General features: G+C 36.1%; 1 protein-coding gene and 2 non-coding genes across 4 annotated transcripts; 2 read left to right on the forward strand and 1 right to left on the reverse strand.

Annotated features, from left to right (window-relative positions):
• Nucleotides 1-2789: 2789 nt before the first annotated feature.
• On the reverse strand, nt 2790-6768 carry LOC21407703 (anti-sigma-I factor RsgI6). Of its 2 annotated transcripts, XM_024161644.1 has the most exons (8): nt 6739-6768; nt 6414-6588; nt 5616-5788; nt 5428-5529; nt 5138-5284; nt 4409-5047; nt 3798-4098; nt 2790-3036 (listed from the first exon to the last, which is right to left on the reverse strand). In XM_024161644.1, the coding sequence occupies exons 3-8, from the start codon at nt 5775-5777 to the stop codon at nt 2951-2953; spliced, it is 1437 nt and encodes a 478-aa protein (XP_024017412.1). In that variant the 5' UTR covers nt 5778-5788; nt 6414-6588; nt 6739-6768; the 3' UTR covers nt 2790-2950. The 2 variants fall into 2 exon arrangements, with proteins under 2 accessions (XP_024017412.1, XP_024017410.1); XM_024161642.1 differs by lacking the exon at nt 6739-6768 and having other exon boundaries at nt 5616-5842; nt 6414-6440.
• Nucleotides 6231-6303, forward strand: TRNAE-CUC. Its single transcript has one exon. It is a non-coding gene; the product is annotated as a tRNA-Glu (tRNA).
• Nucleotides 6769-16881: 10113 nt separating the features above from the next.
• On the forward strand, nt 16882-16954 carry TRNAE-CUC. Its single transcript has one exon. It is a non-coding gene; the product is annotated as a tRNA-Glu (tRNA).
• The last annotated feature ends 39 nt before the right edge of the window (nt 16955-16993 follow it).

Consider the following 16993-nt stretch of genomic DNA (forward strand, 5'->3'; position numbering starts at 1 on the left):
AAGGAAGTGGCAACTTCACTTTTTGGTTTTGACAAGATCTCCCTTGTTACCGTGATTTTACCAAGAAAGAAAAAAAAAATCCATTGTTTCTCTGAGATCAGTTCAATGGCTTTTAGTAGAAAATTTTTCCAAACTTCGATATATAAATTCAACTTTACTTTTCTTAAAATTTCTCTATTCGGATCATGATTTAAATAATAATTTATAATTTATTATAATATTTTTTTCATAAAAAATACAAATATAATAAAAATAATTTTAAATCTTAATTCTGAATTTATAACCAAAATCATTGATTCTGAACGAGCATAATATAACAAACCCATATCATAATTCATGACATAACAAACCCAGATCATTTTCGGAAAAAAAAAAAAGAATCCCATTTGATCTCCACTCCCACCAACCTCAATCCACAAAATAACACATGCGTAATCCTGCTTTGACATGATAATTAAAACCCCAAAAAATATCCCCAAAAGATCAAATTAGACTATATTTTTTCCTTCGAAACCCAGAAAATAAATGACTTTCAGTGGGATTACTGATTACATATCTCCTCCCCTCCTCAGACCCAACGAGTTTAATCTTCATCAGACCCGTATGCAATGTTGCTTTTGCATGATTCAAAGCACTGGTTGTGTGATTGAAAGAGATACCAACATTGAGATCCAAATTTTCAGACCCAAACCCCTATGTTTCCGATCAACCTCAACATCGTACCATAAAAAACCACTGCAGCGCCTCCGTGCCAGATCTCAGAGAGAGAGAATGAGGAAGAGAGAAAGAGATCAGCGTCTCCTGTTTGCTAGTTTTCTCGTCGTCGAGGAGAAGCGATTCAACCATCTGCCAAGAGCATTGCCGGAGAACGATGAGCGGAAAGCCTGGGTGTTTTCGGATTGGGAAGAGAGCACGATCGAGGCAAGACCGAATTCGGCATAGCTCCTCTCCGGCGATGGTAGAAGGTAGAAGGAGAAGGGGATGATGAGCGCAAAAGACCGCGTGAAGGAGATGAGGACTAGGGATTTTTTTTTCTTTTTTGGAAAAAGACTACCAATGCCCTCACTAAAAGCTCAGGTGTAAGTCACGTGTAAAAGATCGTTTAAAATTGTACGGTATTTAACAGACGTTTTTATTGGACCACTAATGCAACAATTTCAAAGTTTGGGGAGCTGATGGCAAAAATTTTTAATTTATAGACCAATCAGTCAAACACGAAAAATTTAAGGAGTCTCATACAAAAAAGTCAAATCTATAGTTGAAAACTTTGTGATAATAATAAATTAATTTTTTACCTACCATAAAATTCTTTCCTTTTCAGTCCCATAGAAGGTAGCATATAGCCTATTCAAAGGGCACTAACTCACTAATAGAATTTGAGTGTCAGTCGCATGAAATTTATAAATGAAGCTTACTTTCTATTAATTGCGGTGTTTAATATAGTGTTTTTGAGCATTTTTTATTTAAAAGAGAAGTCTTTTTAGACATTTAAAAAATATTTAAACCATCACCGGTACTAAACACTACCACATAATGAAAGATAAGTCCCACGTTATGAAATTTATTTTTTACTTTAGATAGTACTTAACACTTTTAATGTCTTATAATAATGTTCTTATTACTTGTGCAGCTGATGACATCAGCTGTATTAGGAACTCTTGCCCATTTTCTGGCAGAAAATTGTATTTTTGCTAATCGGATAATTGGCTAATTGCCCACACCTTTATGTTGTTGGCTTTTTTTTTTTTTTTTTTTGGTTCCCACCCTTTCTATCTTGCCCTCGAAAATTTCTGATATATGGGGTTTGGAAATGCGTCAATCAAGGATGACAATTGCGGGTCTATTGGCAAAGAAGTAGAAATTTTCTTCGCCGGTTCTTAAAAAAGTTAAATTTTCATGTGGGTCCTACACACCAGATCATATCCTGAATTCAATCACGTCAGACTATTCTCACATCTCACATGTTTGAGATTGAAAAGGACGTTCAATAATTCCAAAAAATGGCAGTTTGCACGATGTGATAAGATTATCAAATTGATTTTAGGTAACATTATTGCAACTGTTAAACGAGCTATATTGCAATTTGCAACAAAAGACGTCCATGGAAGAAGAAGGAAGATAGGGGCTACAATACCCTGTGGTTATAAGTAAAAATGGCAAAAAGAAAACCGCATGCGAAGAACCATGGCATCGTTAAAAAGGTATTATTAAAGCCGAATCGGCCGAAACGTGAAATGCAAGCTTCCTAGAACCGATATTCTGTTGTGCTTTTACTTTTTAGGCATAGAGGATGTTTGTTTTTTTGTATTTATTTTTTATTTTAAATCATGATTTATAGTTTTTTATAGTATTTTTTCTCATAAAAAATACACATAAAACGAGAATAATTATGAATTATAATTCTCAATCTATGAACTAAACGTCAACTAAATATAGAGTGTGATTTAACACTTAAATTGACAAAGATTTATACAAAACGATCTGAAAGATATCTAGCCCATGTGTTTTTTACTTAATTCGACAAATGATCCGTGTTCTCTTCTTCCGATCTCATTTCACTCCCTAAATTTCAAAATGTTATATTTTTCATTACTAATCTGTTACTTTGTTTCAGTTTCGATTTATCTGTGAACTAAGTGTTAAATATATGACGAAAAAAACTAACATGCTTTTGAAACATCTTGTTAGATCCGTTTATCAATCAAGCAGGAAAATAGAGCAGAGAATAAAGAGCACACGAGATTGGTATTACGATTCAGTAACTACCTACATTCACGGGGTAATGCCCAGATATTAAATCATCCACTAATTCTCAACGATTACAAACACCAATCAGATTTATACAAATAAATACTCCCTCTTGAATTTGTCGCCGCCGCCTAGAATCAACTAGATGACTTGATTCAACGAGTATCACTCATCTTCAAAACTGTATGCCGAAATCTCTTCATCAAGCAGGTTGCTCTCTCTTGAAAGCTTTAAATTTTTCTCCCGAAGAACGATAAACAGTTGAACTCCTTTCAACACTGCAAACATCTTCTCCCGAAGAATGATAATGAGAACTTTTCAAAACATAATGCGTGAAACTCAAGAAGCCCACAGAATGAATGGTCTTGAGTTCTATTTATAGAACTTATATTCCTTATCTTCATGTTGACACAATCCAAGCGAAATTTAAATTATCTTCATAATTATATCCACGCTTACTCAAAATTCAAATTGCCACACAATCTGTTCCACGAATTGTTGTAAAATTAACTGATCTTGAATTTAAAATCCGAACTCAACAATTATGCTTTGATGATCTCTGCTCTATTTTCACATATGTCTTTTGCATATTATCATTTATAAAAAACGCACAACTCAAAACTTTTAAAAAATTTTTAATCGAATTTTAATTTAATTCAATTTAAACTAGGATTATCTCGTCAAATTTTCTTTACAACTTTGACTCATTATTTTTATCTTTTTAACAACTTATTTTATCTGAAACTCATCATTTTATCTTAAAATTTAAATGGTAAATAAACTTACTCAACACGTCATCATCTTCTCAAACCTATTTTTTAAATTTTCCTAAAAAACCGCTGTAAAAAATTACCAACTAAAATCCTAACACATCTCCTTACGACGGCTCATTCCTCCACGAAAAGGAGTGAAAAAAAAAAAAGAGGAGGAAAAAACTGTACGCTAAGTGAATTGGCAACCAATCTATAAAATTTTTTCTCTTGTCAACCTTAAAAAAAGTCGTATTGGTATAGGTCACAGCTGAATGCTGAAATGTCTAGTTTCTTCACCTTGGCTGAGTGAGAATGTTGAACTTGCTGTTTTGTTTCCGTAATCGACACTAATTTTGTATTCACCTAAAAAGCCAAAGAAGCTATATGATCCATGCTCATCTGTCACACCCTCCAACTTCTCTGTTCTCCATTCTTTTAGAAGCTTGTCAACTACATCACCAGCGGGGAGGTTTTGTAAATTGTCGTCAGTGAGGCACATTTGGTAACAACCATTTGGATGTAGAGCAGTCCAAAGCATTATCCCATTAACAGATGGATGTGAAAAGCCTTCTCTTAGAACTTGTTCCAAGTAAATAGTCTGTTTTAGAAAGAAAAAAAAAAAGAACGAATTCAGTCATTCAGAGTAATATCCACTAGTACTCGAGAAGTTGAGTGACATTTATCAGGCATCATCATCACCAATGATGTATCACCGTGTGTGACAAACAATAGATCGCCATATAGAAAAATATAAGACTAATTGCAAATCACGCTCTTATATGATAATTTTATTTTATATACTGTCACATATGTGTCAAACGCATCTCCAATAGTGGTGTTACGTTTTTTTTCTTAGTGTACACATGTCAAAACATGAATGGACTAAATTCTCGGAAGCTCAAACTCACCTGTGTGGCCTTGTCAAGGGTATTGCTGATGTCCACTTCTGTAAGCCAAACAGGAAGCCCCAATGTGGCCAACTTATCCAGAATAGCTCTCATCAATGCAGGATTTGGCACTGTAAAATGCCCCTCAAGACCAATTCCGTCCATAAAGACACCACCGCTTCTGAGCTCTTTCAGCCTTGAAATATATGCATCAACAGTAGAATTCATATCATTACAAGTCTCCACGACATTAAACTCATTCATAAAGAGTGTCGCCAAAGGGTCGGATTGGTGCGCCGTTTCAAAGAAATGCAGGGTGGCATTGGGGCCTAGCTTTTGCTCATAGAAGTCAAAGTGAAGCATTTCATTGCTAACATCCCAGTGAATGAACTCATCCTTGTATTTGTTCATTAGACCTTGTATTCTTGAGTTCACAGCCGATTGTAGATCGGAACTTGTGAGATTCCTAACCCATGATGGCGTGTACTTTGGGTCTTCCCAGAATATATTATGCCCTCTGGCTATAATTTTATTCGCGCGAACAAACTCCAACATCTTGTCTGCTATTGTATAGTTAACTTTTCCTTGTTTAGGTTCTGTTGCATACCACTTGAGTTCATTTTCAAAAACCGCCGCGTTGAATCTCTCAACGAACCAATTCTGAAACATGTTTATAAGAAAAACCAAGTAATTATGCATAGATAATTGAGCTCACCGATAGGTAAAAAGTGTCAATTCTGTTGTAAATACCTGATAAGGCAAATTTCCTAGGATGGTTTTTGCTATTGCAGAGCCAAATGGGAAATCCTTTGACAATTGCTCTATGGAAACTGCAGCTCCTTGTAGCCTCTCTCCTTGTACATTTGAGACATGGACTGTCACAGCACGCTTCCTTTTCTACAAAAAATATAACATGTTGTTTCTTTGAAAATTCATGCAATTATCATAAAGTTGGAGTCCTTAATGCCTTCAAGAGAAACACTTCGGTATCATAGTCAAGTTGTGGTTTAGTTAAGAATAAAAAGCTGTTATCTACTTACAGTGTTGATTATGTATTGCTGATTCATTCTCCATTGCTGATCACTAAATGGTTGAAGTGAAGGGCTTGCAATTGCTACGTTGATTTCTCTGTCGTCCGAATTCTGTAAAGCCAAGACAGGAGTCTTTTTTTTTTTCTTTTCTTTTTTGGGAGGGAAGAATAAATACAAGAAAAGAAGTATTAAATTACCTCAAAGTATAATATTGATAAATTAGAGGGTGAATTAAGAGTAAATCCACCCTTGATGAATGACCAGCATCCAGGCCTAGCCAAAACAGTTCCTATGCAGCCATAAGTCTCATTTTCTGTCTTCAGACTTGCCCTTATGAGAGCTGGACGTGCACCTTCCATCTTCACCCAACCTGTTGATTAACCACCAAAGCAGGTTGTGGCTAGCCAAGTCATTCTGCTGTCATCTTTATGTCACAAAAATTAGTGATAAAAAAGTTGAAAGTCTAGTGGTGTGCATATGTTGATGGCATTTTGTTGTTTTGGTCATGCCAAAAACTGTTCAAATGGCTTGGATGTCCCAAGCTGTTTCTACTCTGGGCTGAGTTTTGCCGAGCCAATTGTAGAATATGGGAAATGAGCGGATAGAGTCAATTGTATAGTCTTTAAGAGGGTGTTTGCCTGTTTAGTATGAGGATTCATGTCATGGTTCGAATTATAATTCGTAACTCACTACAGTATTTTCTCTCATAGTATTTTTTTCTTATAAAAAACACATGTAAATCGAAAATGGTTCTCTAAATCCGTGAACCAAATATTCAATAAATAATATAAAGTTTAAGGAAAACGCAACAATCCGTTGTAGTCTAGTTGGTTAGGATACTCGGCTCTCACCCGAGAGACCCGGGTTCAAGTCCCGGCAACGGAATTTTTAGCTTTTTTTTTTTTTTTTTGGAGAATCTAGGAAATTTGTATTCTGACAACTAGAAGAGTTAAAATTTTTTCAGAGAGGAAATGAAGATGAAAGAGAAACCCAACTGGAGAAACAATAAACGGTGGTTTGGGAGAGATTGCGCAGTAGAAATGCAGGCGAATAAACACCACTACTAGCACCAGAGTCACCAAGACCAGTGTCGCTGCCATCAACTGACGCAGGCCTTTTCCCTTTCAGAATCCCTCCACTGTATAGTGGCCCCTCTGGCTTTGCTTTACACTGAAAAAAAAAAAAAAAAAAAAAACCCAACTTCCTAATCATAGTTCATTCTTCATTTCATTTATATGATATGAATTCACCCAATAAATATAATATATACATATATAAATATAACTTTCATGCAGTACTACCACTGTCTTAACCACTTACCTCAGTGTAAGCTGTAAAATCATATAAAGGTCCATCTGCATTATTTTTTAAAGTATCACTCAGAGGTCATATAGCTATAGAAAAAACATTTTGACTTATAAAAACCAATGAGAGAAAAGAGCATATATATATATATATCATTAGAAGAGTTAATGTAGTTACCAAATGAAGCAACAAAGAGCGGCCATGCGAGAGAGAACAGAGCCAGGAGGCTAACGACATTGATGGCACTACTATCTTCCATTCCACAAGTTTTAGATGCTTCAGAATATTGTTATTTTCAAGAGGGAAAGATTGCAGTGTTATTTGATATTTGGTTCTTCTCCAAAATAATGGAATAAAAGGTTAAGGTCATGAGAGTATCACAAGATAACAGTGGCACAGGTCTGTACAAGCCCGTGCCTAGTTCACATGCTCTAGATTTCGCATGTGACAAACTACGTTATAAATAGAGGGACATATATCGGGGTGGTAATTAAGGACTAATCAGCAATACTTTGTAAATGTCTAACCATGTTAAGCATTGATGTTAATCCAACGTATCCGCAAACCACATTATACCGATTCGTTTTGTTCCTTAATTTGGCTTTATCGACGTGCGCCTAATCTTTAGTCTCGGATGCTTTTGTTAATGAAAACTTACTGTTGGAAGAGCCTAGTAGAGCCGTGTTGGCTTTCCTTAATTTTGTATTAGAACTGGATTTACGAGTAAGAAAATGTTAGACATTTAAGCGTTTATGCTAAATTATGCAAGTGTGAAATGACCAACAAATGTGAAGGCCGTTGCAGTGTCGTTTAAGAAAAGAATGTTGAATTGGACGGCAAGTCATGAGCCTCCAGCAGCAAGCGTGTGTTACTGAAAGGATTTCATGGTTCAGAAACTTGCACGCGCGCATGGTATATACATAGGGGACCATGGAGTGGCATGCTCATTGGCATTAATGCCCCAACCAAGAAATGGTGATGACAAATTTCACAACATAACGAATTACTAATACTACCTGGTTTCGATCTTGGATATAGATACATATATCTAGAAAGACCTTTTTTCTGATCAAATTATTGATAGTTCTAAACCATAGTATATCTTTTCTAGGGGTGGCAATTTGAGTCCAAGACATGCTACTTAAGTCCGACCTATACATACTTGATTATAAGGAATAATTAGTTTGAAGTAAACCTGATTTATTAATTATCCATTTGTTTTATAGGTTCAATTACAAGTCAAGACACACTGTTTGGTCTCATAAAAAATTTAAATTTATGTATTCAAACTTTATGTTAGAACTTATGAACCAAAAGGGCCTCAAATGTTTTCAAATTATAAAATACTGTTAGAACGAATCTAACACCAAAAGCCCAGAAGATCAACAGAAAAACAGAGAAAACATAAACAAGAATACACAACACCAGAATTTATACAAGTTCGGCCAAAATGTTTGACCTACGTCCTGTTGAGCTCCTCCACAAGAGCTATTCCACTATCAAGAAGAAGAGTACAACTTAGATCTCACGATTACAAGCTTGAATAGAGAAAATCCCAAACTCCCCGAGACTACCCAAAGAAATCACATAGTATTTACAAAGGAACACCCAGAGTAAACCTCTCTTTACAGATTTCTTCTCTCTCACCGGATTTGTACAGTCTCTCTCACTCTCTGGAATTCTCTCTCTGAAATCAGGAAACAAAATGAGATCCCCAAATTTTCTGCTAACCCTAGAACAACCTGTATATTACATATATATACCCCAACAGAAAAGAAGATAACACCGACTCTGTAGCCACGTGTCGCTAAGTTGCTTGCTTCAACTCTTCATTACTAAAACGCAACGTTTTGATTCACTGCTATTCACCAGACAGAAACGACCTGCCGTTTTTGTTCTCTTCTTCTTATTGTTATACACCATTTGTTTAGTTCAGAGATTATTCCTCACAAACTCCACCTTAATCTCTAAAGTAAACTTGTAGCTTCCTTGTGGAATCATTGCTCTCCCATTCTGATCTACATTTTTCCAACGCTAAGCAACTCCATACATTTTTGGAGTTTGCTAGCTGGTATTACTTTTGTCGCCATATCAGAGGGGTTTTCTTCTGTATCCACTTTTTCCAATTCTACTATTCCTTCTTCAATTTTCTCCCGGATGAAATGGTGTCTAACATCAATATGTTTAGACTTTTCATGGTAGACTGGATTCTTACTCAAGTGAATCGCAGATTGACTATCTGAGTAGATGGTGGCATTTCCTTTCAACATCTTCAGTTCTCTTAAAAGTCCCTGCAGCCATATAGCCTCCTTAAACCCTTCAGTTACAGCCATGTACTCTGCCTCAGTGCTTGAGAGAGCAACCACTGGCTGCAACTGAGCCTTCCAATTTATGCAATTTCCTCCTAGCAACATCATGAAGGTTGAAGTAGATCTTCTTTTATCTCTGTCACCTGCGTAGTCTGAGTCAACATACCCTTTTAAGCTGAGGTGGGAAGACCTTTGCTTGTAGACCAATCCACAACTCAAAGTGTTGTTCACATATCTGAGCACCCACTTCATGGCAGTCCAATGCTCTTGACCTGGATTAGCCATATACTTACTAAGTATGCTCACGGCATAGGCAAGATCAGGCCTAGTGCAGATCATGGCATACATAAGTGAGCCTATAGCACTTGAGTACAACACTTTCTCCATTTCCAGCTTCTCTTTCTCAGTTGATGGAGACTGTTCTGCAGATAGCTTAAAGTGACCTGCCAATGGGACAGTAACCCTCTTTGATTGATCCATAGAGAATTTTCTTACAACCTTTCTCAGGTACTCTTCTTGAGACAAGTATAACATCCCCTCCTTTCTATTTCTTTTGATGTTAATACCTAGGATCTCCTTTGCCTGCCCCAGGTTTTTCATATCAAACTCTACACTTAACATCTTCTTGACTTCCTTTATGTCATTCAAGTCTTCTCCTGTAATCAGCATATCATCCACGTATAGTAGAAGAAACACTGAATTTCTGGCACCCGCATTCTTATGATATAGGCAAGAATCATAGCTGCTCCTTTCAAAATCAGCCTTTGTCACATGTCCATCAAACCTTCTATACCATTGCCTTGGGGATTGTTTCAATTCATACAAGGACTTCTTTAGGAGGCACACATTATCTTTCTTTCCATTCACCTCAAAACCAGGGGGTTGAATCATATAAATGGTCTCATTTAGGTCTTCGTGCAAAAAAACAGTTTTTACATCCATATGCTCCAATTCCCAATTTTTCTGGTCCTTATAGTTTTATACTTAACCACTGGAGAAAAAACGTCAGTATAATCAATCCCCTCAACTTGTGTGAATCCTTTGACAACCAATCTTGCCTTGAACCTCTTTGGTTCCCCCCTGCAGCTCCTTCTTTGATCTTAAAGATCCACTTACATGAGACTGGTTTATGCTTCTTTGACTTGTCAACTAGCACCCAGGTATTATTCCCCTTTAAGAATGACATTTCCTTTTTCATTGCTGCTATCCACTTATTTGCTTGTGGACAGTTTATGGCCTCTTCATAGGTTTTAGGTTCTTCTATCTCTAGATCTTCTGAAGAACTCAAAGCAAATGTTATAAGTTCACTATGGCCAAATCTTTGAGGTGGTTTCACTTGCCTTCTTTGTCTATCCTGACTAAGCACATAATCTGCTAGTCTTTCTGTTGCTGCAGGTTCTAGAACTTCTTCATCTGGGTCGGCTGTGGGATTGTCAGGATCTTCATGTATAGGTTGTTGCTGCTGTAACGTTTCTTGCCCTGTATCTTGTTGATCTGGTGGCTCTTGATGTCTCCACCTCAACTGGCAGCTCCTTTCTTGAGTTTGTACCTAGACCTGCATCATTTGAAACTACATCAATATCTTTTTCTTGGTTTAAATAAGGCATATTATATTCATTGAAAATAACATCCACACTGATTATAATTTTGTGCCTAGGACCATCTCTAATACACAGCATATACCCTTTGACACCCTCTGGATAACCTAAGAAAATGCATTTTAAAGACCTAGGGTCTAACTTGCCTTCCTTTTGGTGTGCATACACAGCACATCCCAAAACTCTTAGGCTTCCTAGGTTAGGTGGTTTTCCAGTCCAAAGCTCTTCTGGGGTTTTTAGTCCTATTGGTTTGCAGGGGCATCTGCTAATTAAATAACAGGCAGTAGTCACCGCTTCACCCCAAAAGGACTTAGTTAATCTTAAACTAAATAACATGCATTTGACCATTTCCATCAATGTACTATTCATTCTTTCAGCTACCCTATTCTATTGGGGTGTTTTCTTAACAGTTCTATGCCTTAGGATTCCTAAATCATGACAGTGTTTTGTGAACAGATCATGGTAGAATTCCATGCCATTGTCTATTCTAAGGGCCTTTAGGTTCTTACCGGTTTGGTTTTCAGCTAAGGATTTCCTTTGTTTAAATTTATTGAAACATTCTTCCTTAGTTTTTAGTAAATAAACCCAAACTTTCCTAGAAAAATCATCAACAACAGAAAGAAAGTACCTTGATCCTCCATGAGTTAGAAGTCTCTTAGGTCCCCATAGATCAACATGCACGTAATCCAGTGGCCCTTTTGCTCTGTACGTTGATGATGTGAACTTGAGCCTATGTTGTTTATGTTGGTCTCCGAATCGAATTCGGATGTGGAAGCGTGGTGCGGGGAGGCGGATTGTGTATAACAAAAATTTTCATAAAACCTTTGAGATATCTATAGATTATATTAATTTATGCACGAATAAATTAATCTCATTAATTCATTTATTAAGAACTCAATTAGGAAAAATACCTGGAGGCTGACTCGGATGATAACTTGAGTTCTTTGACCTCGAACAATCCATGCTCTAAAGCTTTGTGTTTAGAAAACCAATGCCTTTCATGTCAATTCCTAGAATCCACGAATATGTGTGTGTGGGCACACATGAGACAAAACGGGTTACAAGAAACACTCAAATTTCCACAAACACCAACGCATGCACGATGTGGAATTTATGGAGAAAAAATTTGTCCTTCCTCTCTACTCTGAGAATTTCGGCCAGCTTTAACTATTAGGGGAGAAAAATTGTTTCAAAAATTGTCTTCACAATTTTCTATCATTCTCTTATTTATAAAGTAGAAGTCAAACTTCTAGAAGGAATCCAATCTCGATCTCCAAGATAAAGCTTGTCAATTATCTCTCATTTGAATTTTGAACAAAATCTCCTCTATCCCTTATCCCTTGTGGCCGGCCATGCTAGGGATTCCTATCCCTGTGTGTGGCGCCAATACTGGATAGGGAAGGAAGAGAAAATCATCATTTATCATGTAGTCCAATTTTATTTCAATTTCAAATTCGAATTTAAGTCTAACTTAAATTAATTTGAATTCTAAATTAAACAACTTATCAAATAAGTTTAAATGGATAAATCTAGATGTGTTCAAATTCAAATTTAAATAATCACATTATTTAAATAATAATTAATTCTCAATTAATTATTTTCGAGTATTTAATTTATAGAATTCCTTAATTCTAAAATTTCCCATTTTACCCTCTGTGTCTGGTAGAATTACTAGGACGACGCGGGGACTAATGGACATATAATCCCGAGCTCCAATAAAATTAATAATCAATTAAACGCTTTAATTAGTTATTTAATTCTATTAATTCCAATAGTTACTCTACTATAAACTTAGAATTGCACTCTCAAAATTATAGACATAAATTACTTCTAAACTGTGAAGTGTCCATTTGATATAGTCATTGCATATAGATCAATCATCCATAAATAATTCATAATTAGAGCAAGGTAAAATTCGTTAACCTCTCTAATTACTTCTTTATCCTTGAGTACCATTAATTCTCTAATGGACAGTGATTCATAAAACACATTCATGAATCGGAGCTCCTACTGGTCCAAGTACCGAATCAACCCTCAAGAGAATTATTTATCTACTTCTTTCTTAAGAAGGAATGGATTCCATCTCGTGTAATAACATTCCCGACTACCTACTTCATCATATCTCTAAAATACAAGGAATAGGATTCAGGATCTTAGAATCCGTACCGAGTAAATCAAAAGACACAAATCCATAAATAGGAGTCTGTTAAGAACTCAGGATTAAGACCATCCTATATATAACCATCGGTAGACTCAATTAGAATTTCTATACTTAACGAAATTATTAGAAATTCATATTGTGTTTGTATCCTTGTTCCACATAATCTCATTATGCGAAATACACTCATTCAATATCTCACTATATTAACAGTGCGGATAACACCGTTCCATTCTAAATGAGAATGATATGTATTAATAATGTTTTAATTAAAGATTCTGAACTTTAATTAAAGTCATTATGAACATTACTTTTTTATTATTATCCTTAAACATTATCCTCTCGTATATAACACTTATATACAATGTTTAAGGTTACATAAATAATCATGAAATTTTTATTATTTTTCATAAAATATTCATGAATATATACACATAAAATGATGAATAAACTCTTTTATTAAATAAATAATAAATATCCTATTACATCTTATACTTCTAGGACATCATTCCTAACAGTTTACCTAACACATTGTTCACAGAAGTCTAGTTGGTTTATCTTGTCCTCTCTAAGTAGTCCCTGTTTACTTAACTCTTGTAGCCCTCTGTCACTAACGTGGGCCAACCTTCTGTGCCATATTTCAACCTTGGATTTTTCTCTGATGATCAATGCAGTTGTCCCTGTTACTGTTTGCCCTTTAAAGACATAGAGACCATGTTGTTTCTCTCCTTTCATCACTATCGAGGCCCCTTTAAGAATCTTCAAGACTCCACCTTGAGCCTTATATGAATATCCTTCATCATCCAATGATCCTAAGGAAATTAAATTCCTTCTCAACTCAGGGATGTGTCTCACATTTTTTAAAACATGATAACTACCATCACTTGACCTCACAGTAATGTTTCCAGATCCAATTACTGTGCATGAGTGATTGTTTCCCATTAGGACCTTCCCACCATCAATTCTTTCATAGTTTGAGAACCAGGCTTAATGTGGGCACATGTGGTACGTACAGCCAGAATCCAGGATCCATTCTGACTCTCCTCTGTTTGTTCCAACACCCAATATCTCAGGACTATCATAACCATGATCCTGACTTGCCATCGCTGCATCTCCTTCTTCTTCCATTCTCTACAAAACCGCTTTATGTGCCCTGGCTTTTTGCAAAAGAAACACTTCCTCTAATCATTCCTTGACTTGGATCTAGAGAAGGGTTTGTTCCCAAATTCCCTTTTAGGGGTTCTGCCTCTAGAAAACAAACCCTCATCTCCATTGGTGTCCTTCCTTTGAACCATTTCTTTTTGGATCTCCAACTCCCTAGACCTCAGAGCAGACAAGACATTCTCTAGGGTGAGGCTGTCACGACCATACTTAATGGCGTTTTTGACTTCCCTAAAGTTCTCAGGCAATGAAATCAGGAGAATAACTGCCTAATTCTCTTCTTCGATCTTTTCCCCAATATTCGCAAGATCGATCACGATCTTGTTAAATGCATTAAGATTCTTCTCAAGACTTTTAGTAGTATCCATTTTAAAACTGAACAAACTCTCTTTCAAATAGATTTTATTTGTTAAGGATTTAGTCATATAGAGTTGTTCTAGTTTAAGCCACACCTTAGCTGACGTATCTTCGTCGTTGACTTGCCTTAACGCGTTGTTCGCAAGGTACAATATGATGGTAGAATGGGCTATCTCCAGCATCTCCTCTTTCTCCGCTTCAATCCCCGTTACTTCTTTCATGTCGCCGAGAGCCTTAGCAACTTTCCGCTGGACCAAGATCGCTCAAGCCTCAAAGCTTCTTCCGCCATAGCCCAAAATCACTAGTACCATCAAACATCTTGAGCTCAAACTTCGCAGTACCCATTCTTCAAGATTTCTCTAAGATTCCTCAAGAACCGTCGGATCTTCTAAAACCTTTATGAGCCTTTCGCGATCGGCAATTAACCGTCGACTCTGATACCACTATTAGAACGAATCTAACACCAAAATCCCAGAAGATCAACAGAAAAATAGAGAAAACATAAACAAGAATACACAACACCAGAATTTATACAGGTTCGGCCAAAATGTTTGACCTACATCCTGTTGAGCTCCTCCACAAGAGCTATTCCACTATCAAGAAGAAGAGTACAACTTAGATCTCACGATTACAAGCTTGAATAGAGAAAATCCCAAACACCCCGAGACTACCCAAAGAAATCGCACAGTATTTACAAAGGAACACCCAGAGTAAACCTCTCTTTACAGATTTCTTCTCTCTCACTGGATTTGTACAATCTCTCTCACTCTCTGGAATTCTCTCTCTGAAATCAGGAAACAAAACAAGATCCCCAAATTTTCTGCTAACCCTAGAACAACCTGTATATTACATATATATACACCAGTAGAAAAGAAGATAACACCGACTCTGTAGCCACGTGTCGCTGAGTTGCTTGCTTCAACTCTTCATTACTAAAACGCAACGTTTTGATTTATTGTTGTTCACCAGACAGAAACAACCTGCCGTTTTTGTTCTCTTCTTCTTCTTCTTGTTATACACAATTTGTTTAGTTCAGAGATTATTCCTTACAAATACGGTGTAAGAGATTTTTTTTTAAAAAAAATATAGCACTCAGTAGATTTGAAGTGAACTAGATGAGAAACATAAGATTAATAAGCTAAGTTCACTTCATAAAGCAAAATAATTAAATCAAGCAAACTAATCATTGAGTTGTTTGTAATAGGTTGTGGAATGACATTTTTACTTTATGTTTTGTATTGGATGCATTTCTGTCACATTCATCAGCCGAGAATTTCAATTATTATCTAAGCTTGTCGTTTTCTTCACCCCCTAATTTATTCTGGTCTTGAAATATTGAACTTGGCCTAGCTATTATTAATCCTTGGCTAGAGCTTAGAGGTGAGGGATGGAGGGTGAGAATTAATAATATAAATTCTCTTAAAGTTTGAAATGTTTATGAAATGAAAAAACCAAAAGGACTGTCGGTAAATTGCAAGGATTTAAGGACAAGCGCCTCATTAAGGCATGAAATAGCTGACATCTGCCACCAAGTAAAGCCATCTTTGTTTTGATCCCTAGTGATATTTTGTCTTGTGTGTATTTGAAAATTTTATGTGGTTCACGTGGAATCTCCATATTTACATGATCTAGTTAATAATAATTGGCTTAAGTTGGATGTACCACGATTCATACTTGTCCTCATTTATGAGGGAAAGGGGCTGCAAGATTTTGAACGATTTCAGTTGTGGGGTTCAAGTGTCCAACGGTAAGGTTCAAACAGAACCTAGGAAAAGTCTTTTTGTTATTTTTATACTCATGAAGCTTCCTTCCTGCAGATTTTTTAATGGTTTTTTTGAATGAGACTCCCTGCACTTTTCGTGTTTGACGGATTGATTTTTGAATTAAAAATTTTTATAATCGACTCTTTAAATTTTAAAATTTATTGTATTGAATGTTCTTTAGATAATTTATGTTAAGTTTTTGACAGATTTTATCACTCACGCGACTCTTCTAAGGGGTATTTAGGCCCCGTTCTTTTCGCTGATTCGAGTTTAGAATTCAAGTTTTGTTACAGTAAAAAATTTTCAGAAACAGTCACATCAAACTTTTTTGTTACAGTAAAAAACTCTAATACAACATCACATCTCAACTCGAATTAAAAAACCGAACGGGCCTTAGTAGTTATTTCCCTGATAAAACAAACATTTTTTTTCAAAAAAAAAGAAGGAAAAAGAAGCCTTGCACACTCAGAACTAAAGAACGAACCCAGCCCCCACCACGCCCTCTCTCTCTTTCTCTCTCCCCCCTTCTGATCTCCATTTCATTTTTTTTCACACCGCAATTGGCTATCTCTCTCGTTCTCGTACCTTTCAGAAAACCCAAACAAGAAACAAGTTCTAGTATGATATCTTGGTTAATAAAACTGACCTTTAATGAAAGAGTAAAGAAAAATACTACTTGTCAATGTTAATGTTACTTTTTGTATGATAGTTTATTATCACGAATGTTATCAATTGTCATACGTTACTAGAGAATATTCGGTGTTAAGCCAAAGAATGCAATAATAAAGTTTATAGCAAAAACATAACAACCTTCCGTTGTAGTCTAGGTGGTTAGGATACTCGGCTCTCACCCGAGAGACCCGGGTTCAAGTCCCGGCAACGGAACTCTTTTTTTCAACTCATAATATATTTCCTTTCTTTTTT

Source organism: Morus notabilis, unplaced genomic scaffold, assembly GCF_000414095.1.
Source record: "Morus notabilis unplaced genomic scaffold, ASM41409v2 Scaffold137, whole genome shotgun sequence".
Taxonomy (NCBI): Eukaryota; Viridiplantae; Streptophyta; class Magnoliopsida; order Rosales; family Moraceae; genus Morus; species Morus notabilis.

Bases quoted from the DNA above. Each gene is read 5' to 3' on its own strand.
- LOC21407703 (XM_024161644.1), bottom strand. From the start codon at position 5,777: ATGGAAGGTGCACGTCCAGCTCTCATAAGGGCAAGTCTGAAGACAGAA. The intron at 5,530-5,615 runs GTAATTTAATAC...TTGGCTTTACAG, and splicing joins TATCAATATTATACTTTGAG to AATTCGGACGACAGAGAAAT. The intron at 5,048-5,137 runs GTATTTACAACA...AACATGTTTCAG, and splicing joins TAGGAAATTTGCCTTATCAG to AATTGGTTCGTTGAGAGATT.